This window comes from Pristiophorus japonicus, chromosome 20 (assembly GCF_044704955.1).
Source record: "Pristiophorus japonicus isolate sPriJap1 chromosome 20, sPriJap1.hap1, whole genome shotgun sequence".
NCBI lineage: Eukaryota > Metazoa > Chordata > Chondrichthyes > Pristiophoridae > Pristiophorus > Pristiophorus japonicus.
Window position 1 is genome coordinate 16323771 of NC_091996.1, and position 25641 is coordinate 16349411.

The 25641-nt window shown below is 45.0% G+C and overlaps 1 protein-coding gene across 1 annotated transcript in view; it reads right to left on the minus strand.

The window, feature by feature from the left end:
- Nucleotides 1–25641, minus strand: part of gpr107 (G protein-coupled receptor 107) — a 124565-nt gene that overhangs the window by 47877 nt on the left and 51047 nt on the right. The window contains exons 15-16 of the mRNA XM_070863793.1: nucleotides 10523–10572; nucleotides 2628–2711 (exon numbers count right to left, since the gene is read on the minus strand). Coding sequence (XP_070719894.1) covers nucleotides 2628–2711; nucleotides 10523–10572 — 134 coding nt within the window. The remainder of the gene's footprint in view (nucleotides 1–2627; nucleotides 2712–10522; nucleotides 10573–25641) is intronic.

Here is a 25641-nt window from a genome sequence, read left to right on the forward strand (position 1 = left end):
GGCCGTGGGTGGTAAACATGACACTCAGGCTTTCAATGGTGGCGGTGGCGGTACTTCCCGACATTATTTCACATTCAATCCATTTTGAAAAAGCATCCACCACCACCAGGGCCAGGAACATTTTACCGAGAAACGGGCCCGCATAGTCGACATGGATCCTTGACCATGGTCTGGAGGGCCAGGACCACAAACTTAGTGACAGCGCTTGGATGTCATCCCAGTTCCAGCGGATTTTGCCCAGCCAGCTCCTTCCAAGCAGTGTGGGGCCATCGCCTGGGACAATCCAGAGTGGCAGTTCGTGCACCATGCCCTCGTCAGTGACCTTGACCATGGCGCTGCCCTGGACAGTGATGAGCTCTTTGGTGTACGTTCTCAGTTTCGTGTGGATGGGGCTCAGGGCTGGTCTGAGCGCCTTGTTGCACCCACAGTCTCTCAAATATCTTTTTACTCATGATGGATTGGCTAGCGCCAGTGTCCAGTTCCATGGCTATGGGTAATCCATTCAATTTTACATTTAGCATTATAGATGGACATTTCATCGAAAATGTGTGCACCCAGTGTACTTCAGCATCTGCCTCCTCGCTCTGAAGCTCGAAATTGCTTTGATCCACCATGGACCGACCGATCTTCCTCTGCCACGTGGTGGTTAGCAGGTTTTGCAGAGCTTGCAGCTCGTCTGCAAGCTCGTTGGAAATGCCCCATTGTTCCACACCTCTTGCAAACATACCCTTTGAAGCGGCATGAAAAGGCTGAATGGAAGCCTCCACAACACCAACAAGGTATGAATTGCCTTGCATTCATCCTTTGTTGGGGACTCTGAATCATCTGGGTCACCTGAGGCCTGCTGGCAGTTGCAGACTCGTGGTTTCTGCCCTGTACATTCCTGCTCGGAAACACAGTTCCAGTTATTTTATGAACATTGCTAGCACTTGTGTGCTGAGAGATTTGTTTGGTGTTATCACTGGTGGACATAAATGCCTGTGCTAGCGCAATGGCCTTACTGAGGGTCAGTGTCTCTACAGTCAAAAGTTTTCGTAGGATGGTCTTGTGGCCAATGCCCAGTACAAAAAAGTCTCTGAGCATCTGCTCCAGGTAGCCATCAAACTCTCATTGTCCTGCAAGTCGCCTTAGCTCGGTGACGTAGCTCGCCACTTCCTGACCTTCAGATCGCTGGCACGTGTAGAACTGATACCTCGCCATCAGCACGCTCTCCCTTGGGTTAAGATGCTCCCGAACCAGTGTACACAGCTCCTCATACGACTTATCTGTGGGTTCCACCAGAGCCAGAAGATTTTTCATGAGGCTGTAGGTCGGTGCCCCGCAGACCGTGAGGAGGGCTGCTCTCCTTTTTGCAGCACTTCCTTCTCCATCCAGCTCGTTGGCTGAAAAATACTGGTCTAGCCGTTCGACATAGGCTTCCCAGTCCTCACCCTCCGAGAACTTTTCCAGGATGCCCACAGTTACTGCATCTTTGCATTGGATTCGTATACTCGTCGCCAGTTATTGTGTTCCTAACAGATGAGACTGCAGACAGGGAAGTTAAAGTAACAGTGACCTCAGTCTTTATTAAGACACTCCAGTGTGAGGAACAGGCCTTCGGGGCCGGCTTATATACAATGCTCCCAAGGGATGCTGGGATCCCTTGGGACTTCAGGGGATGTGCTCCCTGGTGGCAGAATATGGGAGTGCATGCTTTACAGATACACAACAGACTTGGAAACTAATATGGTGACGTTAAAATGTTAATTTACGAATTTTGCTTCTAATGTGTTTCTCTCAAACACGCTCCACAATATTAATTCCTGTTCTTGCCACGAATAATGTTGAATTATTTTAGGTACTTCCCAATTAAATAGCGGAAAACAATCTTCATTGTACTCAATTTTTAATTACCTATTTCAAACATTTATACCAAATCAAAATTGTACATTATCAGTTTAATCAAAGTATTTTCTGTGTCTCTCAATAAACAAAGTGGTTTCTATTAAAGTAGTTTCTTGCAATTTTTATACATCATCACATAACTTGTTTCTATTAACACTTCACTAAACGTTTAAGAGGAAATCTATATTTACATTATTCCTGGGACTTGTAGAACGACAGACAAAATAAAACGGTTTGTGTTTTTCCCCTTTTGGTTCTCTTTTTAAACACCACTTTCTCCCCCAGTCTCTCTCACTCACTCACTCACTCTCTCACTCTCTCCCCCGCCCCCAAAGTCTCCCTGCCACTCCACCCTCTCACCCAGTCTCTCCCTCTTTCCCCCAGGTCTCCCTCCACCCATTCTCTCTCCCTCCCCACCCACCCCGCCCCAACCCCTCACACGCAGCTTCTCTCCTTTCGATCCTCGATCCTCCCACCCCTCACAGGTCCAGTCATTTTATTGCAAAGCGTGGTCTGTACTGATGGCCGCAACAGTAGGGTACTGCGCAAATAGCCGCAAGCGCAGATGGTGCTCCCCCGCTCCAGCTGCAGCCCGGCTCTGTGCAAGATTTCAATTCAACTGCGTGGCAGCTTGAGAATTAGTGAGTGGCGAGGCAACAGTGAAAGCAAGACAGATCTTCAAACAACCGATTAACTAACTTGCTTGTAATTGATGAGAACCAGGACATAGTGAGTGTGCTTACCTGATACAGCCACTTCCACTGGAAGGGCACGATGATTTTGATCAGGATTGCTATGATCCGCGTAAAATAAATGTAACACACAATCTGAAACACAAAAAAACAAAAATTAGCCTTTTAGAACGGCAATACAACAAGCAAAACCGAGCTGAATATATATTTCAACCCATGTTCCCCACTTGAGTACTATTTAGAGACCTAGGAGGAGCAGAGAGAAAAAAATCTCGGAGTGACATCACAGGATTGCTGGTAACAGACTGGAGCCGAGGTGGACCTGGGCGGGAGTGGAGGAACTCTTTGAAAGAGTGACATCAGAGTAAAAAACCTAAAGTGACGTTGGCTCAAGGGAAGGAGCCGATTGGGGAGTAGCTGGCGAGTGTTTTTTTTTCGTTTTAAGTTTATTTCTGCTAAGTAGGTTCATAGTCTATTAAATAGAGGCATAGCAGGGCAGCTCAGTCCCACGCATTCTGTGCCATGTGGGAATTCCAGTTAGGTGAACAGCCACAGGTCGTGGTCCATATGACATAGGTAGAAAGAGGGACGAGGTCCTGCAGGCAGATTTTAGGGAAATAGGAAAAAGATTAAAGAATAGGATCTCAAAGATAGTAATCCCCAGATTACTCCCGGTGCCACGCGCGAGTGAGTATAGAAATAGGAGGATGGAGCAGATGAATGCGTGACTGCAGAGACGGTGCATGAGGGAGAGCTTCAGATTCCAGGGGCATTAGGACCAGTTATGGGGGAGGTGGGACCTGTGCAGGCCGGATGGGCTGCACCTCAACAGGGTCAAAACCAGTATCCTTACGGGGAGGTTTGCTCGTGCTGTTTGGGAGAGTATAATCTAATTTGGCAGGGGAATGGGCACCAGGATGTAACATTAGAAAGGGGCAATAAAGTGCTCAAAGGATTGGGAGAGGCAGAGAGCACTAAAGCAAGAAATAGCAAGGTATTAGGTAGGGTCAAACTAAGAGAGCATACAGGACGGTCTAAGATGGGTTTACAGGCTATGTATGTGAACGCACAAAGCATAGTAAACAAGGAAAGTGAACTGCAGGCAAATAGCCGCATAGGAATATGATGTTGTGGCAATAACCGAGACTTGGCTCAAAAAGGGCAGGATAAATATTCCTGGTTATAAGGTGTTCAGGAAAGATACAAAAGGAAAAATAGGAGGTGGTATGGCAGTATTGGTTAAGAAGAATGACAGTGCTGGAGAGAGAGGATGTCTCGGAAAGGTCAAGGACAGAATCTTTTTGGCTAGAGTTAAGAAATAATAGAAGTACCATTATACTATTGGGGGTTATGTATTTAACCCCTTGTAACCTGCATCACACCTGTCCACCAGAGGGCCTACCTGTTGGAATCCCAAGGGATCCCAGCATCCCTTGGGAGTACAGTATCTAAGCAGGCCACCCACGAGGTACCTGCACTCTGGAACTACAATAAAGGAGCTAAGGTCACACTTGCTCATTACACACAGTACTTGGTCTGACCATTTATTATGAGAAAAACAATTGGCGACGAGGTAACGAACCATGTGAAAATGCCAAGAACAGTCGGCATCCTGGAGAAGTTCTCGGAGGGTGACGATTGGGGGGCCTTCTTGGACAGTCTCGACCAATACTTCGTGGCAAATGAGCTGGAAGGGGACGAGAACGCAACCAAACGAAGGGCGATCCTCCTAACTGTCTGTAGGGCCACTACCTATGGCCTCATGAAGAATCTCCTGGCCCCGGCTAAAGCAACAGAGAAATCCTACGAAGAACTGTGTACGCTGGTCCGGGAGCACCTAAATCGTAAGGAAAGTGTTTTGATGGCGAGATATCGGTTCTATAAGTGTCAACGATCAGAGGGCCAGGAAGTGGTGAGCCACTTGCAGGACATTGTGAGTTTGAGGGATTCCTAGAACAAATGCTCAGAGACTTTTTTGTACTGGGCATCGGACATGAGACAATCCTTCGCAAACTGTTGATTGTAAAAACTCCGAATCTGAGTAAAGCCATAACGATAGCCCAAGCATTTATATCCACCAGCGACAACACCAAACAGATTTAGCAGAACAAAGAAGTTTCAGCCAGTACTGTGCATAAAGTAATGTCGGTTTTGAGCAGAAATGTATAGGGCAGAGTGTACACGCCGGCTGCTGTGGCCTGACCTCAATTGACCCAGAGTCCGCCATCATCTGTTAATGCGAGGCAGTTAACACCCTGTTGGCGCTGCGGGGGTGATCGGCCCCATCAATGCCGCTTTAAGCATTATGCATGCAATGGCTGCAGAACAATGGGACATCTCCAATGTGCAAGCGAGCTGCAAACCACCATGTTGCAAAGGAAGATCGGTCCACAGTGGATCAGACAGAATTGGAAACTCATATGGAGGAGGCAGAGGTGTACGGGGTACACACGTTCACAACGAAATGCCCACCAATAATGTTGAAAGCTGAACTGAACGGTAATCCAGTGTCTATGGAGCTGGACACGGGGGCAAGTCAGTCCATAATGAGTAAAATGGCCTTCGACAGGCTGTGGGGGAAGAAGGCACACAGATCCAAGCTCAGTCCATAATGAGTAAAACGGCCTTCGACAGGCTGTGGGGGAAGAAGGCACACAGATCCAAGCTCAGCCCCATTCACACGAAGCTAAGGACTTATACAAAGGAACTAATCCCGGTAATTGGCAGTGCTGAAGTCAAAGTCTCCAATGGTGGAGCAGTACACAAACTCCCGCGGTGGATTGTGCCAGGGGATGGCCCCATGTTATTTGGCAGAAACTGGCTGGGGAAAATCCACTGGAACTGGGACGACATCTGAGCGCTTTCGTCAGTTGACAACACCGCATGTACCCAGGTTCTAAGCAAGTTCCCATCGTTATTCGAGCCAGGCACTGGAAGTTTCTTGAGGGCGAAAGTGCAGATCCATTTGGTGGGCATAAGACGCATAGACTCCAAATAACGGTTGAGCCTTATCCTAGTGTATTCTTTTTATTAACATACAACTCAGGAGTTTCATCGGAACAATATTCTTTTTTAATTTTCAGTTGGGCTGGACTATTTGACTTCCCTCCTATACTTTGCAGGGCTTCCCAAAACTATTGCGGAAAGCAAGTTAAAGGTCACAATTCCTAAAATCCTATTATGCACGCAAACCAATTCTCTATCTTCAGGAATATATACAGACAGAAGGCAAGGATGCAGACATCTGCACTTGAATGGGCTTCAATGCATGGGCGTGTACTTACATTCATCCTCCAAAGGTTTTGCAACCCATCCACCACAAGGCTCGGGCGGTACCGTACATGGTGTAAAAAAAGTGGTAATCGAGCTGGACAGGCTGCATCGTGAAGACATCATCGCGCTGGTTGAGTTCAACGACTGGGCCAGTCCGATTATTCCGGTACTCAAGGAGGATGGCACAGTTAGAATTTCCGGTGACTATAAAGTAACAATTAAACTGTTTTTCGCTGCAGGACCAGTACCCGCTACCCAAGGCAGACGACCTATTTGCGACCATGGCTGGAGGGAAGAAGTTCATCAAGCTGGACCTGACCTTGGCCTACATGACGCAGGAGCTGGAGGAGTCTTCGAAAGGCCTCACCTGCATCAACACGCACAAAAGTCTAATTATTTACAACCGGTGCCCGTTCGGGATTCGGTCAGCTGTAGCGATCTTCCAGCGAAACATGGAAAGCCTGCTAAAGTCGGTTCCTTGTACAGTGGTCTTCCAGGACGACATACTGGTTACAGGTCGGGACACCATGGAGCACTTGAAGAACCTGGAGGAGGTTCTTAGTCGATTGGATCGCGTGGGGCTCAGGTTGAAACACTCGAAGTGCGTTTTCCTGGCACAGGACATTGAATTCTTCGGAAGAAGGATCGCAGCAGATGGCATCAGACCCACCAACGCCAAGATGGAGGCCATCAAGAACGCGCCGCGACCACGGAACGTGACAGAGCTGCGGTCGTTTCTGGGACTCCTTAACTACTTCGATAATTTCCTATCTGGGTTAAGCACCCTGCTGCAATGCCTGCATGCACTACTGCGCAAGGGAGACGACTGGGTGTGGGGGAATTCACAAGAGGCTGCCTTTAAGAAAGCCAGAAATTTACTGTGTTCTCACAAATTGCTTGTCCTGTATAACCAATGTAAACGACTAGTGTTAGCTTGCGATGCGTCATCATACGGGGTCGGATGTGTGTTACAACAGGCTAATGAATCGGGAATTTTGCAACCAGTTGCGTATGCGTCCAGGAGTTTGTCCAAGGCCGTAAGGGCCTACAGCATGGTTGAAAAAGAGGCTCTGGCGTGCGTTTACGGGGTAAAAAAAAATGCAGCAGTCCTTGTTTGGCCTCAAGTTCGAGCTTGAAACAGACCACAAGCCGCTCATATCGCTATTCCCGGAGAGCAAAGGGATCAATACCAATGCCTCTGCCTGCATCCAAAGATTGGCACTCACGCTGTTGGCATACAACTATGTAATTCGCCACAGACCGGGCACAGAGAACTGCGCAGATGCTCTCAGTCGGCTACCATTGCCCACCACAGGGGTGGAAATGGCACAGCCAGCGGACTTGCTTATGGTAATGGTGGCATTTGAGAACGAGAAATCCCTCGTTAAGGCCCTCCAGATCAGGACCTGGACCAGCCAGGATCCTTTACTGTCCCTGGTAAAAAAAAACTGTGTCTTCCATGGGAGCTGGTCCAGTGTACCAGTGGAGATGCAGGAAGCGATTAAGCCATTCCACAGACACAAAGATGACCTCTCCCTGCAGGTGGACTGTCTCTTGTGGGGCAATCATATGGTCTTGCCCAAGAAAGGCAGAGACACATTTATTGGGGAACTGCACAGCAGCTACCCAGGCATCGTGATGATGAAAGCCATAGCCAGATCCCACGTGTGGTGGCCAGGCATCGACTCAGATTTAGAGTCATGTGTACGCCAGTGCAACGCTTGCTCTCAGTTGAGCAATGCACCCAGAGAGGCACCGCTAAGTTTATGGTCCTGGCCATCGAAACCGTAGTGAGGATCCACGTAGACTATGCAGGCCCATTCCTAGGCAAAATGTTTTTGGTTGTCGTGGATGCTTACTCAAAGTGGATTGAATGTGCAATAATGTCTGGAAGCACATCCACGGCCACCGTTGAAAGTCTAAGAGCTATGTTTACCACGCACGGCCTGCCCGATGTCCTGGTCAGCGACAATGGGCCTTGCTTCTCAAGTGCCGAATTCAAAGAGTTCATGACCCGCAACGGGAACAAACAGGTCATATCTGCGCCGTTCAAGCCCGCATCCAAGGACCAGGCAGAACGGGCAGTCCAGACCATCAAGCAAAGCTTGAAACGCGTGTCGGAAGGCTGCCTGCAGACCCTGTTGTCCCGAGTACTCCTCAGCTACCGCACCAGACCCCACTCACTCACAGGGATTCCCCCAGCCGAGCTGCTCATGAAAAGGGCGCTTAAAACAAGGCTCTCTCTGGTCCACCCTGATCTACCTGATCACGTGGAGGACAAGCGGCATCAACAGAGTGCGTACCATGACCGCGCAAACTTGTCACGCGAAATTGAGATCAATGATCCTGTGTTTGTGCTCAATTATGGACATGGTCCCAAATGGCTTGCTGGCACGGTCACAGCCAAAGAGGGGAGTAGGATGTTTCAGGTCAAACTGACCATTGGACAAATGCACAGAAAACACTTGGACCAAATTAAACTGCGGTTCACCAACAGCTATGCACAACCTGAAGAGGACACCACGAACTTTGACCTTCCAACACACACACAAACACAAGCGGCAACTGACATCACAGTTGACCACGAAACAGAACTCATTATCCCCAGCAACCCAGCAAGCACAACATAGTAACTCTGTTTATAACTAAAACAGTGACTGGAAGTTCCAAACCCAATGCTCTTTCACAGCTCAACTGCTCAATATTGTAAAACCATTTCAGCAGTGTCACAACCCACAGCAAAAGCACGGTCACAAGTTTGTTCGCGAATACTGTCGTTAAATAGAAATAAAATGCAGTCGTCTTCAAAAATCATCACTAACTTAACTCAATTCAATGGGGAATAGTGAAATGTCACAATATTGCACCTGGCCACAGAAACACAATAGATTGGTTAGCCTGATCAGGAGGCTAGCCACCTTGTGTTGAGATTAATATGGCTTTTAAAAACTTAAAATGTATTTTAGGTGCCTCATTGTGGAAATGCACTGCATGGCACTAAAACATTCAGAACAAAATTCCTCAAGTTCAAATTCCTGGTCTGTGATCTCAGTTGGGCAGGGAAGTGGGCAATTAGAATTGACTTCAATGTCTGTGAGCTAAGGAGAAGTAAAATCTTCCTGGATTCCTTCTCCTGATCTCTATCCAGTGGGCCCCCACTGGAAAGAGCACATGGGTGGAGGTCATCAATGATTCAGATGCTGTTCCTAGTTGAATACACTGTTGGACATGCACTGTTGAGGTTCACGCATTAAGAATGATCACTTGAATGAGATATTGATGGGCATAAGACCCATAGACTCCAAATAACGGTTGAGCCTTATCCTAGTGTATTCTTTTTATTAACATACAACTCAGGAGTTTCATCGGAACAATATTCTTTTTTAATTTTTAGTTGGGCTGGACTATTTGACTTCCCTCCTATACTTTGCAGGGCTTCCCAAAACTATTGCGGAAAGCAAGTTAAAGGTCACAATTCCTAAAATCCTATTATGCACGCAAACCAATTCTCTATCTTCAGGAATATATACAGACAGAAGGCAAGGATGCAGACATCTGCACTTGAATGGGCTTCAATGCATGGGCGTGTACTTACATTCATCCTCCAAAGGTTTTGTCAGCTAGCACTGAGCTTTATAGCATTTGGGTTAATTAAAAGGAGATTTCAAAACACATCAGTCCTTGCTGAACTTATATTAAAACAAGAGCTAAGACAAGCAGTGCTTTTACACCAATGACAGATTCAAAAGGCAGCCCGGAAGGTGCTATAATAAACTCAAGTACCATATTCTATGGGGATCCACCTGCCTTACAATACCAGCACATGTCTGCGCTTACACAGTTGGGAGTTTAGAGGAAGAAGCTGTCTGGCTCAACACAGATGTTTGGATAGATCTTAAAAGTTTGTCTAATTCTGAAATCTATCACTCTGGGACACATGGGGGTAATTTTTAACCCCCCAAAATGGGTGGGTTTAGGTTGGATGGGAAGGAAAAATGTTAACATTTCAAACAGGAACCCAACCCACCTCGAACTCATCCACTTCTGGTTTTACCAGAGACGGGACGAGGGACGGGTGACCAATCTGCTCTCAGGGGACGGGTCTGTCGTTGAAACCTTTTAAGGAAATTGCATGCCTTCATTTTAACACTGTTTGTATTTTTTGCTGCGGTCGTCCAGGTTTCCCTAGCTTCGGGAAACCCAGCCGGTAAAAGCTGGCGAGAAGGGCTGGATCTATAAGGTGAATGCCTTATGGGCCAGGGGAGCAGGAGTGTTTCCTCCTGGCCCAACAAACTTATCCTGCAAACACCCCCCACCTCCACGAGCACCCCCCCACCCCCCCCACCGGCCCCCGATCACCGACTCCCTCCCACCGCAATCTCTCCCCACGATCTGTCAGTTTCCCCGACCACGCTCTACGCCTACGCACCAACCCCCCCGCCACCACACACACAACTAGAATTAGCAGCTGTGGCCTTTTCCAGAGCCCTCTCGATCGACAGACAGCCAGGCCTGTCAATCAGGTTGGCTTTCGGGCGGGGAACCTGGAAAAAAACATACTTTCAGGTCTCCAATCCCAGTAAATATCAGGGTTATGATGTCAGTGCTTTGCATCTGAATGTCTACCATTGCATCCCTTCAATCATAATAGGAGGATGAGCTTAAAAACTTACCATGACATAATAATGTCTGAAGAGCTTCAGTTTCGCCAAGTTAATTGCAGCTGTAAGAAGACAAAGAGAGAGAAAAATTAATAGGATCACAACAGGAATGAAGCTGAATATCAAAATACATTAGTCCCGGCAACTTCGAGAAGAAATATCCAGCTATATTTTGCTTATGTCTATCTATTTATGTAGATGGCTTGCCTTGCTAGCCACCTTTCACCCTCTTTCTATTTTTAGAACAGTAATCAAGACCCACAGCGCAACATGTCACCAAGGTTGAACAGAGTAGGAGAAAAGGTGTTTAAAACTTTTGGTCCTAAAAGTGCATGGATTGTAGGAAGAAGACAGAATGAAGGTGAGGACTTCCACAGTTTTGAATTTATGAGAAAGTATTAATTAGAGTCAGAGATGGTGCAATGAGTCTTGTTTTCAACTCGGGTGATAATGCAAGAGGAAGACAGTCTATGGAGCTTGGGGGAATGAGAGTGGAAAGTTCAGAGGAGCAATTGTAATGTATGCACCTGTGACCAGGTTTGTGGAGCTGTTAAATTGTGAATGGCTTAACTAGTCACATGATATTCACAAGACTCAATAAAACCCCAGCCAGTTGGGTTCAGGGGAGCCACGATGAGGCAGGTGGTTGTGAGCCTGGTGGATGAACTGGTAATGTGTAGTGTGATTGTTAAATCTTTTGCTAATAAACCAACTAGTTCTGAATAGCAATGTGTTGCTCTGAATTCTTAAGCAAAGAACCCATTAAGCAAATACATTACAGCAATGATCAGAGTACTAACTGCAGCTATCAAACACATAAAATAACACAACCTCCAACCATATCTACACTAGTACGGGCAAAACCTAACAAATGCGAACTCTAAGGTTATAAAGACTGAAACATTGGAAGCACTTTTGTGTAGCTCTGTGGTTGTCTCCAGTGACTGGAGCCGAAGTAAACTACATAATGTATCTGCAGTCATCTATGAGTGATTCAGAAGAAGAAAGGAAACAAATGGCCTGTCAGCCAATGCTTCTCTGGTTCTGTGTTATGCAGATGGAAAACCTTGGTTGTGGCTGTTTGACAGGATGGTTAGTAGGTTACAAGTCAGCAGGTGCTTCGCCTCTTCACATTGTTTGCGACTGAAGATCCGTGCTGAGCTGTCCCCCAGGCAGCTGTGTACCGCAGATAAGAGACTTTTAAACAGAATGTTCCAGCATTAAATATTAATGTCTGTTCAATCCTGTTCGTTTGGGACCTGCCACAGAAAGGTCATCATGAAAAAAAATTACATTCAGTACCACGAAGAAATAATATGCTCCTGAGATCTTTGAAGTTTCTTTTCTGTGTGTAACATTCTGAAGGTGATTTCAATTAGAGGTCTTGGATGGTTTATATATTTGCATACATTATCAAATCAGCATTTGTGCAGCTTTCCCCTCGCTGTGCTGGTTTTTATATGAGGCGAGAGTTCAATCTATACACTCCCCTTGATGCTCGCTACTTAGGCTCACACAGGAGTTAAGTATAGAAGCTTGTTGATGCCAGTGGAGTTGTGCACAGCATGAACTGCCAGTTTCAGGAGATGAGTGTGGACCGCAAGAGAAAAACAATAAGCAGAGAGCTGTTTTAAGGAGCAACAGACTAGAAACATACAGCGCGGGAGGATGCCATTCAGCCCATCGTGTCTGTGCCAGCACTTTTGAAGGCGCTATCTGATGCGTCCTACTCACCTATTCTTTCCCCCTAGCCCTGCAAATGACTCCTTTTCAAGTATATATACAAAATCCCCTTTATCCAGCAGCAGTCCAATGAAACCTGCGATAGAAGTCTAGATATCACAGTTTGCTATTATTTGTTGCAAAGTGAAAGTCATAAATCTATGCACAGGGTCCAGATATCAAAGCTATAATAACAAAGTACTTCAACATTTTGTTCAACGCCGGAATCCAGAATTCTCTGTGGTTTGCACTTAACACATCATTTGCACTGACCAGAAATGATTTTTCCTTTGTATCCTATAAACTGTATGATGTTATGGACTTAAATCCACAACAACCCACTTGCATTCTTCCAAACCGCAGAAACTAAGAGCTGACGTGTTTCCAATACAGTCAAGTATAATTCAGGAATGCATAAAACCAGAAGGAAATTCTTCATTTTCAATATTGTTCCCGGTGGTTTGCTGGGCTAGGTTTAATGCAGTCCATCCAAGCAAGAGGTGAAGAAAAACAATCTAACTGGTTCATTTCATCTGGCAAGTGTGGGCTGGTATCTAATTTCTGCTATACTATGTTTTTCTCAAAAGCAAATAAACAAAGGAATGGTCTAGTTCTAAATTGAGAAAAGCAAACCTTAACCCCGAGACAGGTGGTACACTCAGAATACTTCTTCCCTGCTGCAATGTATCAGTGTATCTAAAGCAACAGCTTCAGGCATTGTGCACACAATGTGAACCAAATATTGCAGAGCACCAACTTGCTCAAATGCTATAAAATGCAAACAGGCTGTCAAGCTCTTCTTTTTTTTGCCATGCAAGTAAAACTGAGTTGTAGTTTCTTGAAAAAACCCCACAAAGTATCAGACCAGATGAGCCATTGGCCCAGATGAGCAAATTAAACAGCAGCTCACAGAATTCATACCACATATGACAAGATAATGGGTTGAAAACTAAAATATAATCTTGCATATCAAATATATTAACACACCGCCCCCCCAACCCTGTTCTCACCCGATGTTCACATGCATGCACTGCCCAGTAGTGATCTGGTAACTGGATCGCGATCATGGCTGGAACCACCAATTGATTCTTTTTCTATTGTTTAATGAATTAATTTAAACTAGAAACTGAATACATCTTTACTAACTGAATAGGTATTTTCGATCTGGATTCCAAAATTAGTTTGGAATTGTGCCCTGCTCTTTCCTCCCCCCCCCCCCCCCCGCCAGGCACCTTTCCCCGACACCCAGGATGCTCCCAAGCTCTGCTAATACTGCTCTTAAAAGACACAGCTGGGTGCATCTCGGGTCAATTCTCCTTCCGGGTTTTCCTCCCTCTGCTTTGGTCCTGCTTACTAAATGACTCTGCAACGTACGTGCCTGTGAGTATGCTCACAGGCTGGTAGAGCTGTTGAGTTGGGAGTGGCTTAGCCAGTCACACGATGTTCACAAGACTCAATAAAACCCCAGCCAGTTGGGTTCGGGGGATCCATGATAAACCTGGTGGATGAACTGATAATGTGTAGTGTGATTGTTAAACCTTTGCTAATACACCAACTAGTTCTTAAGAATTCATTGCAACACATTGCTATTAAACAAAGAACCCATGAAGCAAATACATTACAGACTCCATTTAAAAAAATCAAAAGCTCACCATAAATGAAACATTGGGGGGGGGGGGGGGTGGGGAGAGAAGAGCAGAAAGCGAGGAAGATGCCACATTCCAGAATGTCAGTCACCTCAAAAATCTGAAAGGTTATAGTACTGGATGGAACCTTATCTTCACCTGCATGTTTATCCATTAAAATCACATTTCAGTTTGAGTTGCCACAAGGCATTTACATTGTGCATCAATACAGACAGACTGACATTGCCACGGTTTGATCGCGGCCAAAACTTGTCACATTCACTTCACACTTGCATTACAGCATTTTGACAAGTCTACTTAATAATTTTAAATCGATGAAACAATATTTTATGAATAGCAAAGCAAGTGCAACAACCAATACCAACATGCCACAAGCAAGCCCCCAACATTTTGCTGTAGATCACTTCGGTCAGAACTTCCACAGCACGTCTGATAGTGATTGACATTGTGGAAATGTATTTTTATCTAAGCTGATACCATACGGTATTTGTGTGCCCTTTGCAATATATATATAACAAAATGGAGTCCTGGTCCTTCCAGAACTTTCTGCATAAAAGCAGTCAGCTTGCATAAACAGCTAAACCTGGTTTGAGATGGCTGATGGCCATCAGACAGCTCGGAGACAAGTCATGCTGAGACAAGTACCCCCCCCCCCCCCCCCCCCCGCCATGGTGCTCTCCTATTGTCTATACGACACAAGTTCCATGCCACCCCACCCTTTTCGAAGTACTCAAACCACCAGCCATTATCTCTTGTAGAGACCTCATCCATTTGAAGCAAACAGATAACTGACTAGGAAACTGAACAATCGTGACACAATGCAAGACAGGTAATAGCTCATTACCTCACTCTCATGGAGTAATGGCCGGCTGGCCAACTAATAACTCTGACAAAAGGAAATATCTGGAAACCATGTCAGGACAGGGATGTAGTAATTAACTCTTTATCTGTATTCACTGACTGCGAGACAGAGCCAATACACAGGGAGAGGCCATAACTTGGGTTTTACTGTATAAATATCTTGTGAAACTGTACCATTGTGGAGGTGTTCACTTAGCCATTGACTGAGTGTAACCTGCCCCTTGCTAGCAAGTAAATTAAAGAAACTTCTGCAGGAGCTGAAAGTGTCGGAGTCATTCTTTTCGGAGGTCGAGATTTCGACAACATCATCGACTCTCTGATTCTTTCCCAGGACCTCAAAACTATAGAACAGCTGACCATTCCACATCCTCCCAGCTCATAAACAGCTGGGGTACTCGTGCAGTCTGCGGGCTATATATGGCCCTGGCAAGTCTCTGTTGGGGCCTTCAGCCCATTTGTTTCTTGCCCTACCTGCTGTTTTGCAGCTGCCACGACTGCCCTCCCAATTACACTGCTGCTGATCTCACTCTGTGCCACTGCTGCCGACGGGGCAATATCCCACCCTGCCCCACCCTGTTCCCCCCACCCCCCCACCCATTGTGGCAAATGGAGTACAATGTTGGAAAGAGAGAGGTCATGCACTTTCTCCATTTAAATAATAACTTGCTGTTTGATTTTTTCAATGGAGAAAGATTGCAAAGTGCCACAGTACAGCGGGACCTGGGGTTACTTGTGCATGAAACACAAAAGGATTGTATGCAGGTACAGCAAGTGATCAGGAAGGCCAATGGTATCTTGGCCTTTATTGCAATGGGGATGGCGTATAAAAGCAGGGAAGTCTTGCTACAACTATATAAGGTATTGGTAAAGCCATACCTGGAATACTGCGTGCAGTTTTGGTTTCCATATTTACGAAAGGATTTACTTGCTTTGGAGGCAGTTTAGAGAAGGTTCACTAGATTGATTCCGGAGATGAGGGGGTTGACTTATGAGGAAAGGTTGAGTAGGTTGGGCCACTACTCATTGGAATTCAGAAGAATGAAAGAGGATCTTATCGAAACGTATAAGATTATGAGGGGGCTTGACAAGGTGGGTGCAGAGAGGATGATTCCACTGATGGGGGAGACTAGAACTAGAGGGCATGATCTTAGAATAAGGGGCCGCACATTTAAAACAGAGATGAGGAGAAATTTCTTCTCTCAGAGGGTTGTAAATCTGTGGAATTCACTGCCTCAGAGAGCTGTGGAAGCTGGGAAATTGAATAAATTTAAGACAGATATAGAAACATAGAAAATAGGTGCAGGAGTAGGCCATTCGGCCCTTCTAGCCTGCACCGCCATTCAATGAGTTCATGGCTGAACATGCAACTTCAGTACCCCAAAGACAGTTTCTTAAACGATAAGGGGATAAGGGGTTATGGGGAGCGGGCAGGAAAGTGGAGCTGAGTCCATGATCAGATCGGCCATGATCTTATTGAATGGTGGAGCAGGCTCAAGGGGCAGTATGGCCTACTCCTGTTGTTATTTCTTATGTTATGATGTTCTTATGACTACATCTATTCTGGCCTTGTTTAATTTGAAATTTCATGAATGTTTAACAGAAATCTCAAGATAAAGCTGTAACTGATGATTTAACAGGAAGAAGCTATGCATCAAGGAGGTATCCAGTCTCAGTGTCAGGGTCCAGTGCAGCATGTGGTCAGTCAGTACGAGGAAGACAGAGTGCAGTGATCTGACATTGGTTAAGGCGCACATATATACAACATGCACAGACATATATGCGAGCAGACACACATACAGTAGAAAGAGTCTGTTGTTGAGTCACTGGCTGAGGAGATAGTCAGTGGAGTGTAATCCCTTTGCTCAATTATGAAACACAAACTCTAAAATAGACGCAGGTGACGAAGACACGGACAGAAATGCAAACGGCCACAGAAGCATAGACACAGGGAGAGAGAAATACTCAGAAACCAATACTGAAAATTCACAAACATTTTCACATTTTGTATGCAAAATATGCACAATTACTATTAACAGTAGGTGTGTGCAGTTGCGTTACAACCCACCTCTTCAGATGTCAGTACTTGACCAAAAATTAAGTACCCACAATATGCAGGCTTTTAAAACCCAAGGTTTGCAGTGTGTAAATACGATTTCATTTGCTCCAGTCTTGTTTCAACTTTGGCATCTTGCACTCTGAGCCTTTGCCCTTCACCTCAGCTTCTCAATGAGAATAACTTTTCTTTGTTTCTTTTCTCTTTTTACAACCATCTTGCCATCACAATATGAAACTCTCACTAATCCCCCATCCATTGCCTTATTACATTTCTTCACATTGAAAAAATAAATTTGTAGGAGGCTTGTGACAATCACTTTCCCTAATTTTCCTCCTACTCAGGTTTGACCCGCAACTGGGAAGCACCTCAGATGTTTCACTCGCTTTAGGAGCCATTATAAAATCAAAGTTTTCTGTTGAAAATGAAAAAGTTGTGCCAGCTGGGAAGAACAGAGATAAGATGGATCTTCCCAGCAACAGCCAATCCAACAAGCATACTTGGGTGTTGCTGCTGGCTGCAAGAGATTGACAAATTGCACTCTGAAACCAACACTCAAGGTGCACCCAAGATTAACAAGACCTCAGATTGCCTCTCCCCAGAAAGCCTCAAGCAAAGGCCAGCCACTTCTCCACAGACAACATTGAGCATTCATACTCACTGGCAGTAGTGAACATTTATACAGTGTTTATGACGTAGTAACATATCAAAGCATTTCACAGGGGCATTACCAAAAATAATTTGACACCGAGCCACGTAAAGGAGGTATTAGGACAGGGGTGGTCAAAGGTTTCAAGGAGTGCCTTAAAAGGAGGAGAAGTAGTGATGTGGAGAGGTTTATGGAGGGAATTCCAGAGCCTGATGGAAGGGAAACTATTCAAACTACTTCCAGAAGACATTGTTAACCATGGTTTATAATGCGCACAGAGAGATGGGGGTTGGGGGGGAGGGGGGGGGTGTTACAAGTTAAATAAGCTTGCTTTTGGGGGAGACAAACAGTGCCAGAACAATGAACAGAAATAGCTGCTCCAATTTTTGAGATTTTTTTTTAAATAAGGCAAAAACTAATGATTTTCTTTCCTTCCCCAGAGTCCTACTGAGCGGTGTATTATTCCTGGCCAAGGTGGAACTCAGGTGACTTGTTTACAGACCTCTGCCAATGTCAGCCCGCAGCCAGCTGCAGGGAAGGCGCAGAGAGACCTGGAGAAACCTGCTCTTTGATTTTCATTTTCGTCTGGCAGGGAAGTGACTAACCTTGTGTCCGGGTCAGATCAGGAGATTACTGAGCAGAGAACTGCAGACCTGAGCCTCAGCAATACATTTTTCCCCTGTGTATATGAATTCCGCAATGACAGCGCTGTTTTACTTTGGGTAGCTGACACTGTCTTTTAGACGTTAGGACGGAGGGTCCACAGGAGAATCTGAATATTTATATCGTACACACCATGAGAAGTTTGAAGCTTGAATACTTATTAGCTGCATCCTATCCAAACATCAACAAGACCTCTAAAATCTCTATAAAATAGCAGAGATGCTCAGGGATTCCTGTGGTTTTGTACAAATCAATTGTGCATTTTGTGTTACAAGTTTGCCTCAGTTCCTGTGAATTCCCAGAGATACACAGACCATATTTACAACCATTCTGATCACAAATGCCTTTCTGGCAATAGGTGCACTGCGAATGGAGGGAACAAGCTTTTGCTGTAGCTCTCTACATGCAGGACACAGAATTTAATTCAATTATATATCAGTAAAAATTCAGGCTCTAATTGCATTGCTGACTGAAGCAGGCATCAATATCATGTGCAACTACTTCTGCACCTACAAAGTGCTCTAATTACCCAAAGGACATTTACAGAGTGCTCAGTGTTGAAACTGTCTATTCCTATATGCTTTCCCATCTTTTGACAAAATTCTGTGTCACTATTATTTATTTTCAGATTTTTTTTTTTAAACTTGCTTTTAGAAAATAGCTTTCTTGTTTTCATTCTGATACGTCACATACAATAGTGTTCCTCTTGTATTTGTTGCACTTTGTTACCTACCCTCACCCCATATAAAGGGAACCAATTTATAGATATCGATAAAAGCCATGGTGCCAATTCTCTTTATCATAGGCCAGCTCCACCGTACCTGCCTTCCAATCGCATCCCTCAAACCCTTCTCTCATCAGAATGGCAATTGGTATGTCCTGGGCTCATTTATAATGACTCCAATTCTTTTACCCTTTGAGTGAAAAAGTTCCATCTTTTCACTGTTTACTTTCCAATCTTGAAGCTGTGTTCCTGGGAATTTAATTCTTCAGGGCAATGATTAATTTGCCTGGGTTAGTTTTGTCAATTCCCCACACCACTGCCCCATTCAAGAAGACCTGCTTTCGGGTGTCCATCAATGCATGCAGTCAAACATCCTCAGAAAGGTGCCAAACATGAGGCTCGGGTCACCACAGCCACTCAGACAGGAAGGAAACTGACACTAGCACAATATAACAAATGGACAGTATGCAGTTCGCTTTAAAACAACAATCACAGCTTTCAGAAGTACTTAGGTTTCAAGACACTAACTAGCTGAATATTTAATCGATACCACTAAAGTAAAAAGCTGTCGAGCGCATTTCTTGTTCATTTTAACACTGAAAATAGAATACTGATTGTTGCATACACAATTCAATATTACGACTCAATTCACAAACCAAATCCTGGAAGATGAAATGAATATTTGCAATGATGATATTACTCATTTACAAAGTAGTTGACCTCCCGTGGTGCGTTTACAAATTCATACTGATTCACACTGCTGGTACTCAGACTCATGAGAATGTGACATCGGAAGAAGCAGCGTCAAGGCAGCTATGTCCCTTTTTTTGAGCGTGAAGCCAAGAGCAAGGCTGATTTGGGAAGGGAACTGTCAAAGTTGGGGTTTCTCTATTTTAGACAAATTAAATCAGAAAATTCATCAATTCGAAGTCTTTCTGGCAGATCATTTGTGTGGAATGTGATTGGCAAGATAAGCAATTAGAAAGCACAAAAATAGTCAATACAGGCACTTAACCAGACATACGATTACAGACAACAACAAATTATACAGGGTCATCCAAGGAAATGGATGTTGCCATGGGCTCACATACTATTTTTGAATGTAGCCTTAGCTAATGGGTTTAAATTCTCTCCCATCCCCACTCTGGCTCCACAAGTTTGGTGGAATGATTTTGGGGCAGCTTCATCTAAAACAACTTACATTTACACAGTGCTTTTAAAGTATAAAAATATCCCAAAGCAGCTAGCAGAGGATTAAAGGGAAAAAAATCTCCAAGCCAAAGAGTTATTAGGAGGGTTGAGCAAAATGTTGGCCAGAGGTTATGTTTTAAGCAGGGTCAGAAAGAAGGGGAGATGAAGAGATTGAGGGAGGAAAATCCCGAGCGTGGTGCCGAGGTGGCTGAAGGGATGACTGCCAAAATTGGGGCAAAGGGAGGGGAAAGTGAAGAAGAGGCTGGAGTCAGAGGGGGATCGAGAGTTGTGGGGGGTGGGGGGGGAGGCTACTGAGATGGTTCGGGGCGAGGCCATTGAAGGATTTAAACACGAGGATAAGAATTTTAAATCTGAGGCATTGGGAGACTAGGAGTCATTGTAGCTAAGTTAGGACAGGGGTGATGGTTGAGCAGAACTTGGTGCAGGATAGTTCATGGGCAGTGGAGTTCTGGATTACCTTAAGTTTAAAGAGGTTGAAGATAGGAGGTTGCACAGGAGATATTTGCAATGGCTAAGTCTGGAGGTGACAAAGCATGGATGAGGTTTTTAGCTGCAGCTGGGCAGAAGTGGAAGTAAGCTGTTTTTTTGACGGAGAGGCTATGGAATCGAAAGCTCAGCTCGTGGTGGAATAGAACACAGCGGTTGTAAAATCTGGTTCAACCTACGACAGTGGCTGGGGAATGGGGAATGGGGCTGGAATTGATGTCCAAGGTACAATCCCCACCACTTACACCGTTCCCCTTTTATCGGGCAAATGTCACCGACCATTTTCCATTACCATAGGCGTCAATTACAAATAAACCGTTTTCAGCGCGCGGGCTTTTTCAGGCAGTTCAAGCATCTGTTCGCTCTAATATGCCAAACGTTAACTGTATATTGAGAAGCAGTTTTCATGTCCAATAAACTAACATCAACCAATATACAAGAGTTCTTATGAAATGGGAGGTTATTGGGAATATGACAACTCGTGGTACCGCTTGCTCCAGATTCAGGGTCACCTCTGTCTGCCTTCCGTCACAGTCTAACTGCCTCTTAAACGATCCAGGGCTGTAATCTCAGCAAAGTTGACAGATTCACTGGTGTACTGACTGCTGGCACAAGGTCCATATTTAATTGCTGGAATAAATGGTTTTGCAGAAAAGCTAAGGCAAGCAAATGCTTGTCAGTGATACTTGCTTTTACGCAATGGAGTTATTAAGGAATCCGATGGATTTATCGTCCACAGTCTATAGTGTGCAAAACACGTTGGCACAAATGCATCTGCTATATGCGGTGAAGATTATATTCCCTGTGCTTAGATGGTGGAAATTGTGGCTCATATAACAAGCAGTCCGACAGCACAGAGGCAATCGAGGGATTCAGAAATGGTGCAGCTGGCTGGCTGACTCCATAAATAATGTGGCCAAGGGGTGGTATGTAGATAAGGAAGGGAGGGAGGGGGTGGGGAGGCTCCAGGGATAAATCCTTGGGGGAACTCTTGAGGTGCTCGAGGTGATGAGAGTGGGGATGGGCAGATGAGCCATCGATGTAACTGCTCTGCTATGCTTACATAGCTGGGAACAAACAAGGGCAGTCCCACTGGACAACAGAGGAGAGGCATTGGAGGAGGATAGTGCGGCCGACAATGTCAAAAGGTTGCAGAGAGGTTGAAGAGAATGGAGGAAGGATAATGCACCATGGTCAGTCACAAAATTTCTTTTGTGACTTTGGTTAAGGCCGTTTTGTGGGAGAGGGATTCAAACAAAGGGCACAACTTTCAACGTGACATTCAATGATTTTGGAAAGGTTACAGAGTTTGGAGATGGGGCAGCAAGGATAGAGAACTCCAGGTTGAGTTTTTTTGAAGGGGGAGGGGGGGGTGGGGGAGGTGACAGCAGTTTTGTAAGGTCATTCATAAAGAGAGGGAACCATCTACAATATCAGCTAGCATGAAGGGAAGTTGAGTGGGAATGGGGGCAAAGGGAGCAGGAAGTGGATCTCTCAGATATGGTGAGCTCTGAAAGGACAAGGGGGGAAAAACGAGACAGAGAAGAGGGACCAAGAGGAATGTTTGGTGGGCCAGGGGAGGAAAGTAGCAGAGGTAGCTGAATGGATGGTCTCTGCTCCCATCTATTAGCACTTGTTAGAGATGAGTATAGAGAGCAGGGGGGGGGCGTGGGGAGAAGGGATTATCGAGACAATTGGCAATAGAGTAAAGCAGCCAGAATTATTTTTGCTCCTCAGGGTGATCCGAGTAGTGGTCTATTTTAGAAAATACAAGTGAGGCCTGGTAGACATTTATGTGATCCAGTCCATTTCCCAGTGGTCATTGGTCCATCACACCAAAACTGCCCTTAGCACTAAACTGGGAATCGCATTCAGAAAGGCCACAGAATAGCTGGTGGGAGAAATGGAAAATATCACACTGGTTTATTTGAGTATGTTTTTCAAGGTTTCTCCATTTAAATTATAATTTGTTTTTATTTTTTCTGCCAAAGTGGATAACCTCACATTTTCTCACATTACACCCCATCTGCCAAATTTTTACCACTCACTTAGCCTGTCTACATCCCTTTGCAGATTTCTTGTGTCCTCCTCATAATTTGCTCTCCCACCCATCCTTTGTATCATCAGCAAACCTGGCTACGTTACACTCGGTCCCTTCATCCAAATCATTAATATAGATTGTAAATAGTTGGGGCCCCAGCACCGATCCCTGCGGCATCCCACTAGTTATTGTTTGCCAACCGGAAAATGACCCATTTATCCTGACTCTCTGATTTCTGTTAGTTAGCCAATCTCTATCCATGCTAATATATTACCACCAACCCAGTGAACATTTATCTCGTGCAGTAACCTTTTGTGTGGCACCTTATCGACTGCCTTCTGGAAATCCAAATATCGCACATCCACTGGTTCCCCCTTATACACCCTGCTCGTTACATCCTCAAAGAGCTCCAGCAAATTTGTCAAAATTTGCAGTACGGATGCTACTATGTCCCCAAGTACACCTATACTGAAGGCTGAGAGAGGGACCACTAGGGGTCCTGGTCTTTGCTGGTATGCAGTGCACCCCACTGGAAAATGCACAGGTATGGATAGGATAGTATGGTCCTTAGCTGTGATAACTATGGTTGAATAGCTGATTGAAAAGCTTGTTGACAGTTACAGTTCAAGCTCACACATAAAGAATGGCCACAGCATGAGGTGCTGGAGGGTTCCAGTACTCAGCAAACAACAATGTGTCTCGGGTCTTACGGGCAGGGAAAACATAGAAAAACAGATAATTTGATTTTAAATTATTGAGCGGGAAACTGTTGCCTTTCAACCTCGATCAGCAAAGCTGCCACATTAAATCCTTAAACCAACTGCTCAGACAGAAAGGGTTACATGTAATAAAAGAAACACAAATGTATATTTGCATCATTACTTAAGCACAGAGTCGGAGCTCATCACAAAACAGCCGGTCCTAGGGGAGTTTCAGGCTACGATGGCTGCAGTATTGTAATTGAGCGATGCATCTAATAAATGGAGGACTGGTGCGCAAAAGAACTCTGCCTCTGGCACGTGCCAAAACAGCTTCAGACCGAGTGATCGCCTTTCAGGCAGAACACAGCAGCTGCAGGATGGAGTGACTGGAATTCTAACAGGGCTCTGCTGTCCCCACAGACACACTCCATCTGTAATACAACACGGAGCGTTAGCGCCAGAAAGGAGATGCAGCAATTACAGATCTACCCTCCGAAGAGGCAGCCATTTAACCTTTTCAGTGCAAGAAACAAATATATGAAATCTTTTAGAGGTAGGACTTACTCTCACACATTGTTCCTGAATTTGCGGCCCCTACTGGTGTGTATGAGGTGGGCACGCGCCCGTAGGAGCCCAACAAGTTCCAGTTTAGACATGTGACGCACATGCGCCTAAACCCGGAACTTGCGATCGGTCAAGAATCCTCTTGACAGATTGCATGCATCCGGAAGTAAAGGGCCTCCGCGCGCGGAGAGTTGGACTATTTGCTCAACTTCTGCCCAGCGAATGCCCGTGATATTCTTACGACTGATGAAAGCTTTTTTTAAATCAGTGTAAGACATTTCAAAAGGACAGAAAAATAAATTTTTTCAATAATTTAAACATTTAAAATTCTGTAAGTTTATTTTTAGACCCTCTTTAAAATATGTGCATTGATTTTTCAAAAAATTAAATTTTTGTTTTAAATGAATTCAATTCCATTTCGATTAATTTTAAATGTGAGGTTTTAAAAATATATATTTTAAGCGTCTGTTTTGGGGGGGGTATTCCCATTCATACTTATGGTGATAATGTCCATACGGAACTCAAGTGTGAATGGGAATACGCCGACTTGGATTGGTTGGGCCGGCCCACGTGATCCCTATGACGCACATGAAGCACCCAAGTCCTTGGGATACATGGGTCTCTACGCAGGCCTTCGTGTTGAGGCCCAGGACTACAAGACTCCGAACCTCCCGGACCAGCAGGTAGATTCGTAGAACTTTTTCAGGTCGGAGGCATCTGCCCATAGGAATATCTAGGCCAATATTTTTCCATTTGTAACAATGCAGCCAATGACCAAAAGACAGCTACCAGCAAAGCAAGCAATCAAATTGCTCAAAAAGTCTCAAGCTGCTTTCAGTGATGATGTTGATTGCCCACCACACTCATACCTTACCGCACCTGTCCCTCAACTGGAAATCAACTAATATTTTTTAAATGCATTCTAGGCCCTTGACTACAATTCCTTGGAGCTACTGTACAATCTAACCAATTTATTCTCCAGACTCCAGCACAACTCATGTGAAAAGGTTCACTCCACATCTGACTATGGCCAAACACCCAAGCTTTCTCACTCCCACACTCTGCTGCAAGACCCCAACCCAGCTCCAAGAGGTTGTCGTTCACTCTTCCACAAATTGCGTTTCTCAACAAAGGAGACTGAAGCAAAAACTACAAATTCCACACCGCCCGACCGAGAGAGTGAACTACAAATCCCATAATGATTGGTGGGCTCCTGTCCTAACAGTATAACTCTGACAAGCTGCTCAGAGTGGCAGCTCATGGGTTTGAAATTATCTTTTTGGTGAGTTTTCAATAAAAAGGAGCCTTGCAGAGGTTAGGAAATTCTAAATGGACAGAGAAAACAGGAATGTCCATCACTCTGAACCATCTCCAAAAATCTTCTAGCGACTTAGTACAGAATTACATTGTTAAATAGCTGCATGTGAGGGCAGGTATGTGACAGAGGAAGTCTGAATTCGTGAAGAGGAGATCAAATGACCTAGAATGGCCTCCTTTTCCTCAGAAAGCCTCCTCTATGCACCATCCCCAGCTGGAGGGCAGCCTAAAGACTTGCATTCAGTATCATTTACTCAGAGTTGTGTGGAAGCAGTCCAAGGATCCTAAGCTTCAGGCTTTTCTCCCCAATCTTTCAACTGCACCACAGCTGAGATTTGAAACCCACAGTGCGTAGAGAATTGCAGACACGAGCCCGCGATCAACACGACTAGATCTTCCATGGAATTGCTCACAGGGAGTCAAAGAATACATGGTTTTTTAACAAAAGGAGTATTAAGCATTGTAAAGGACAACGCATTACATTATTAATAG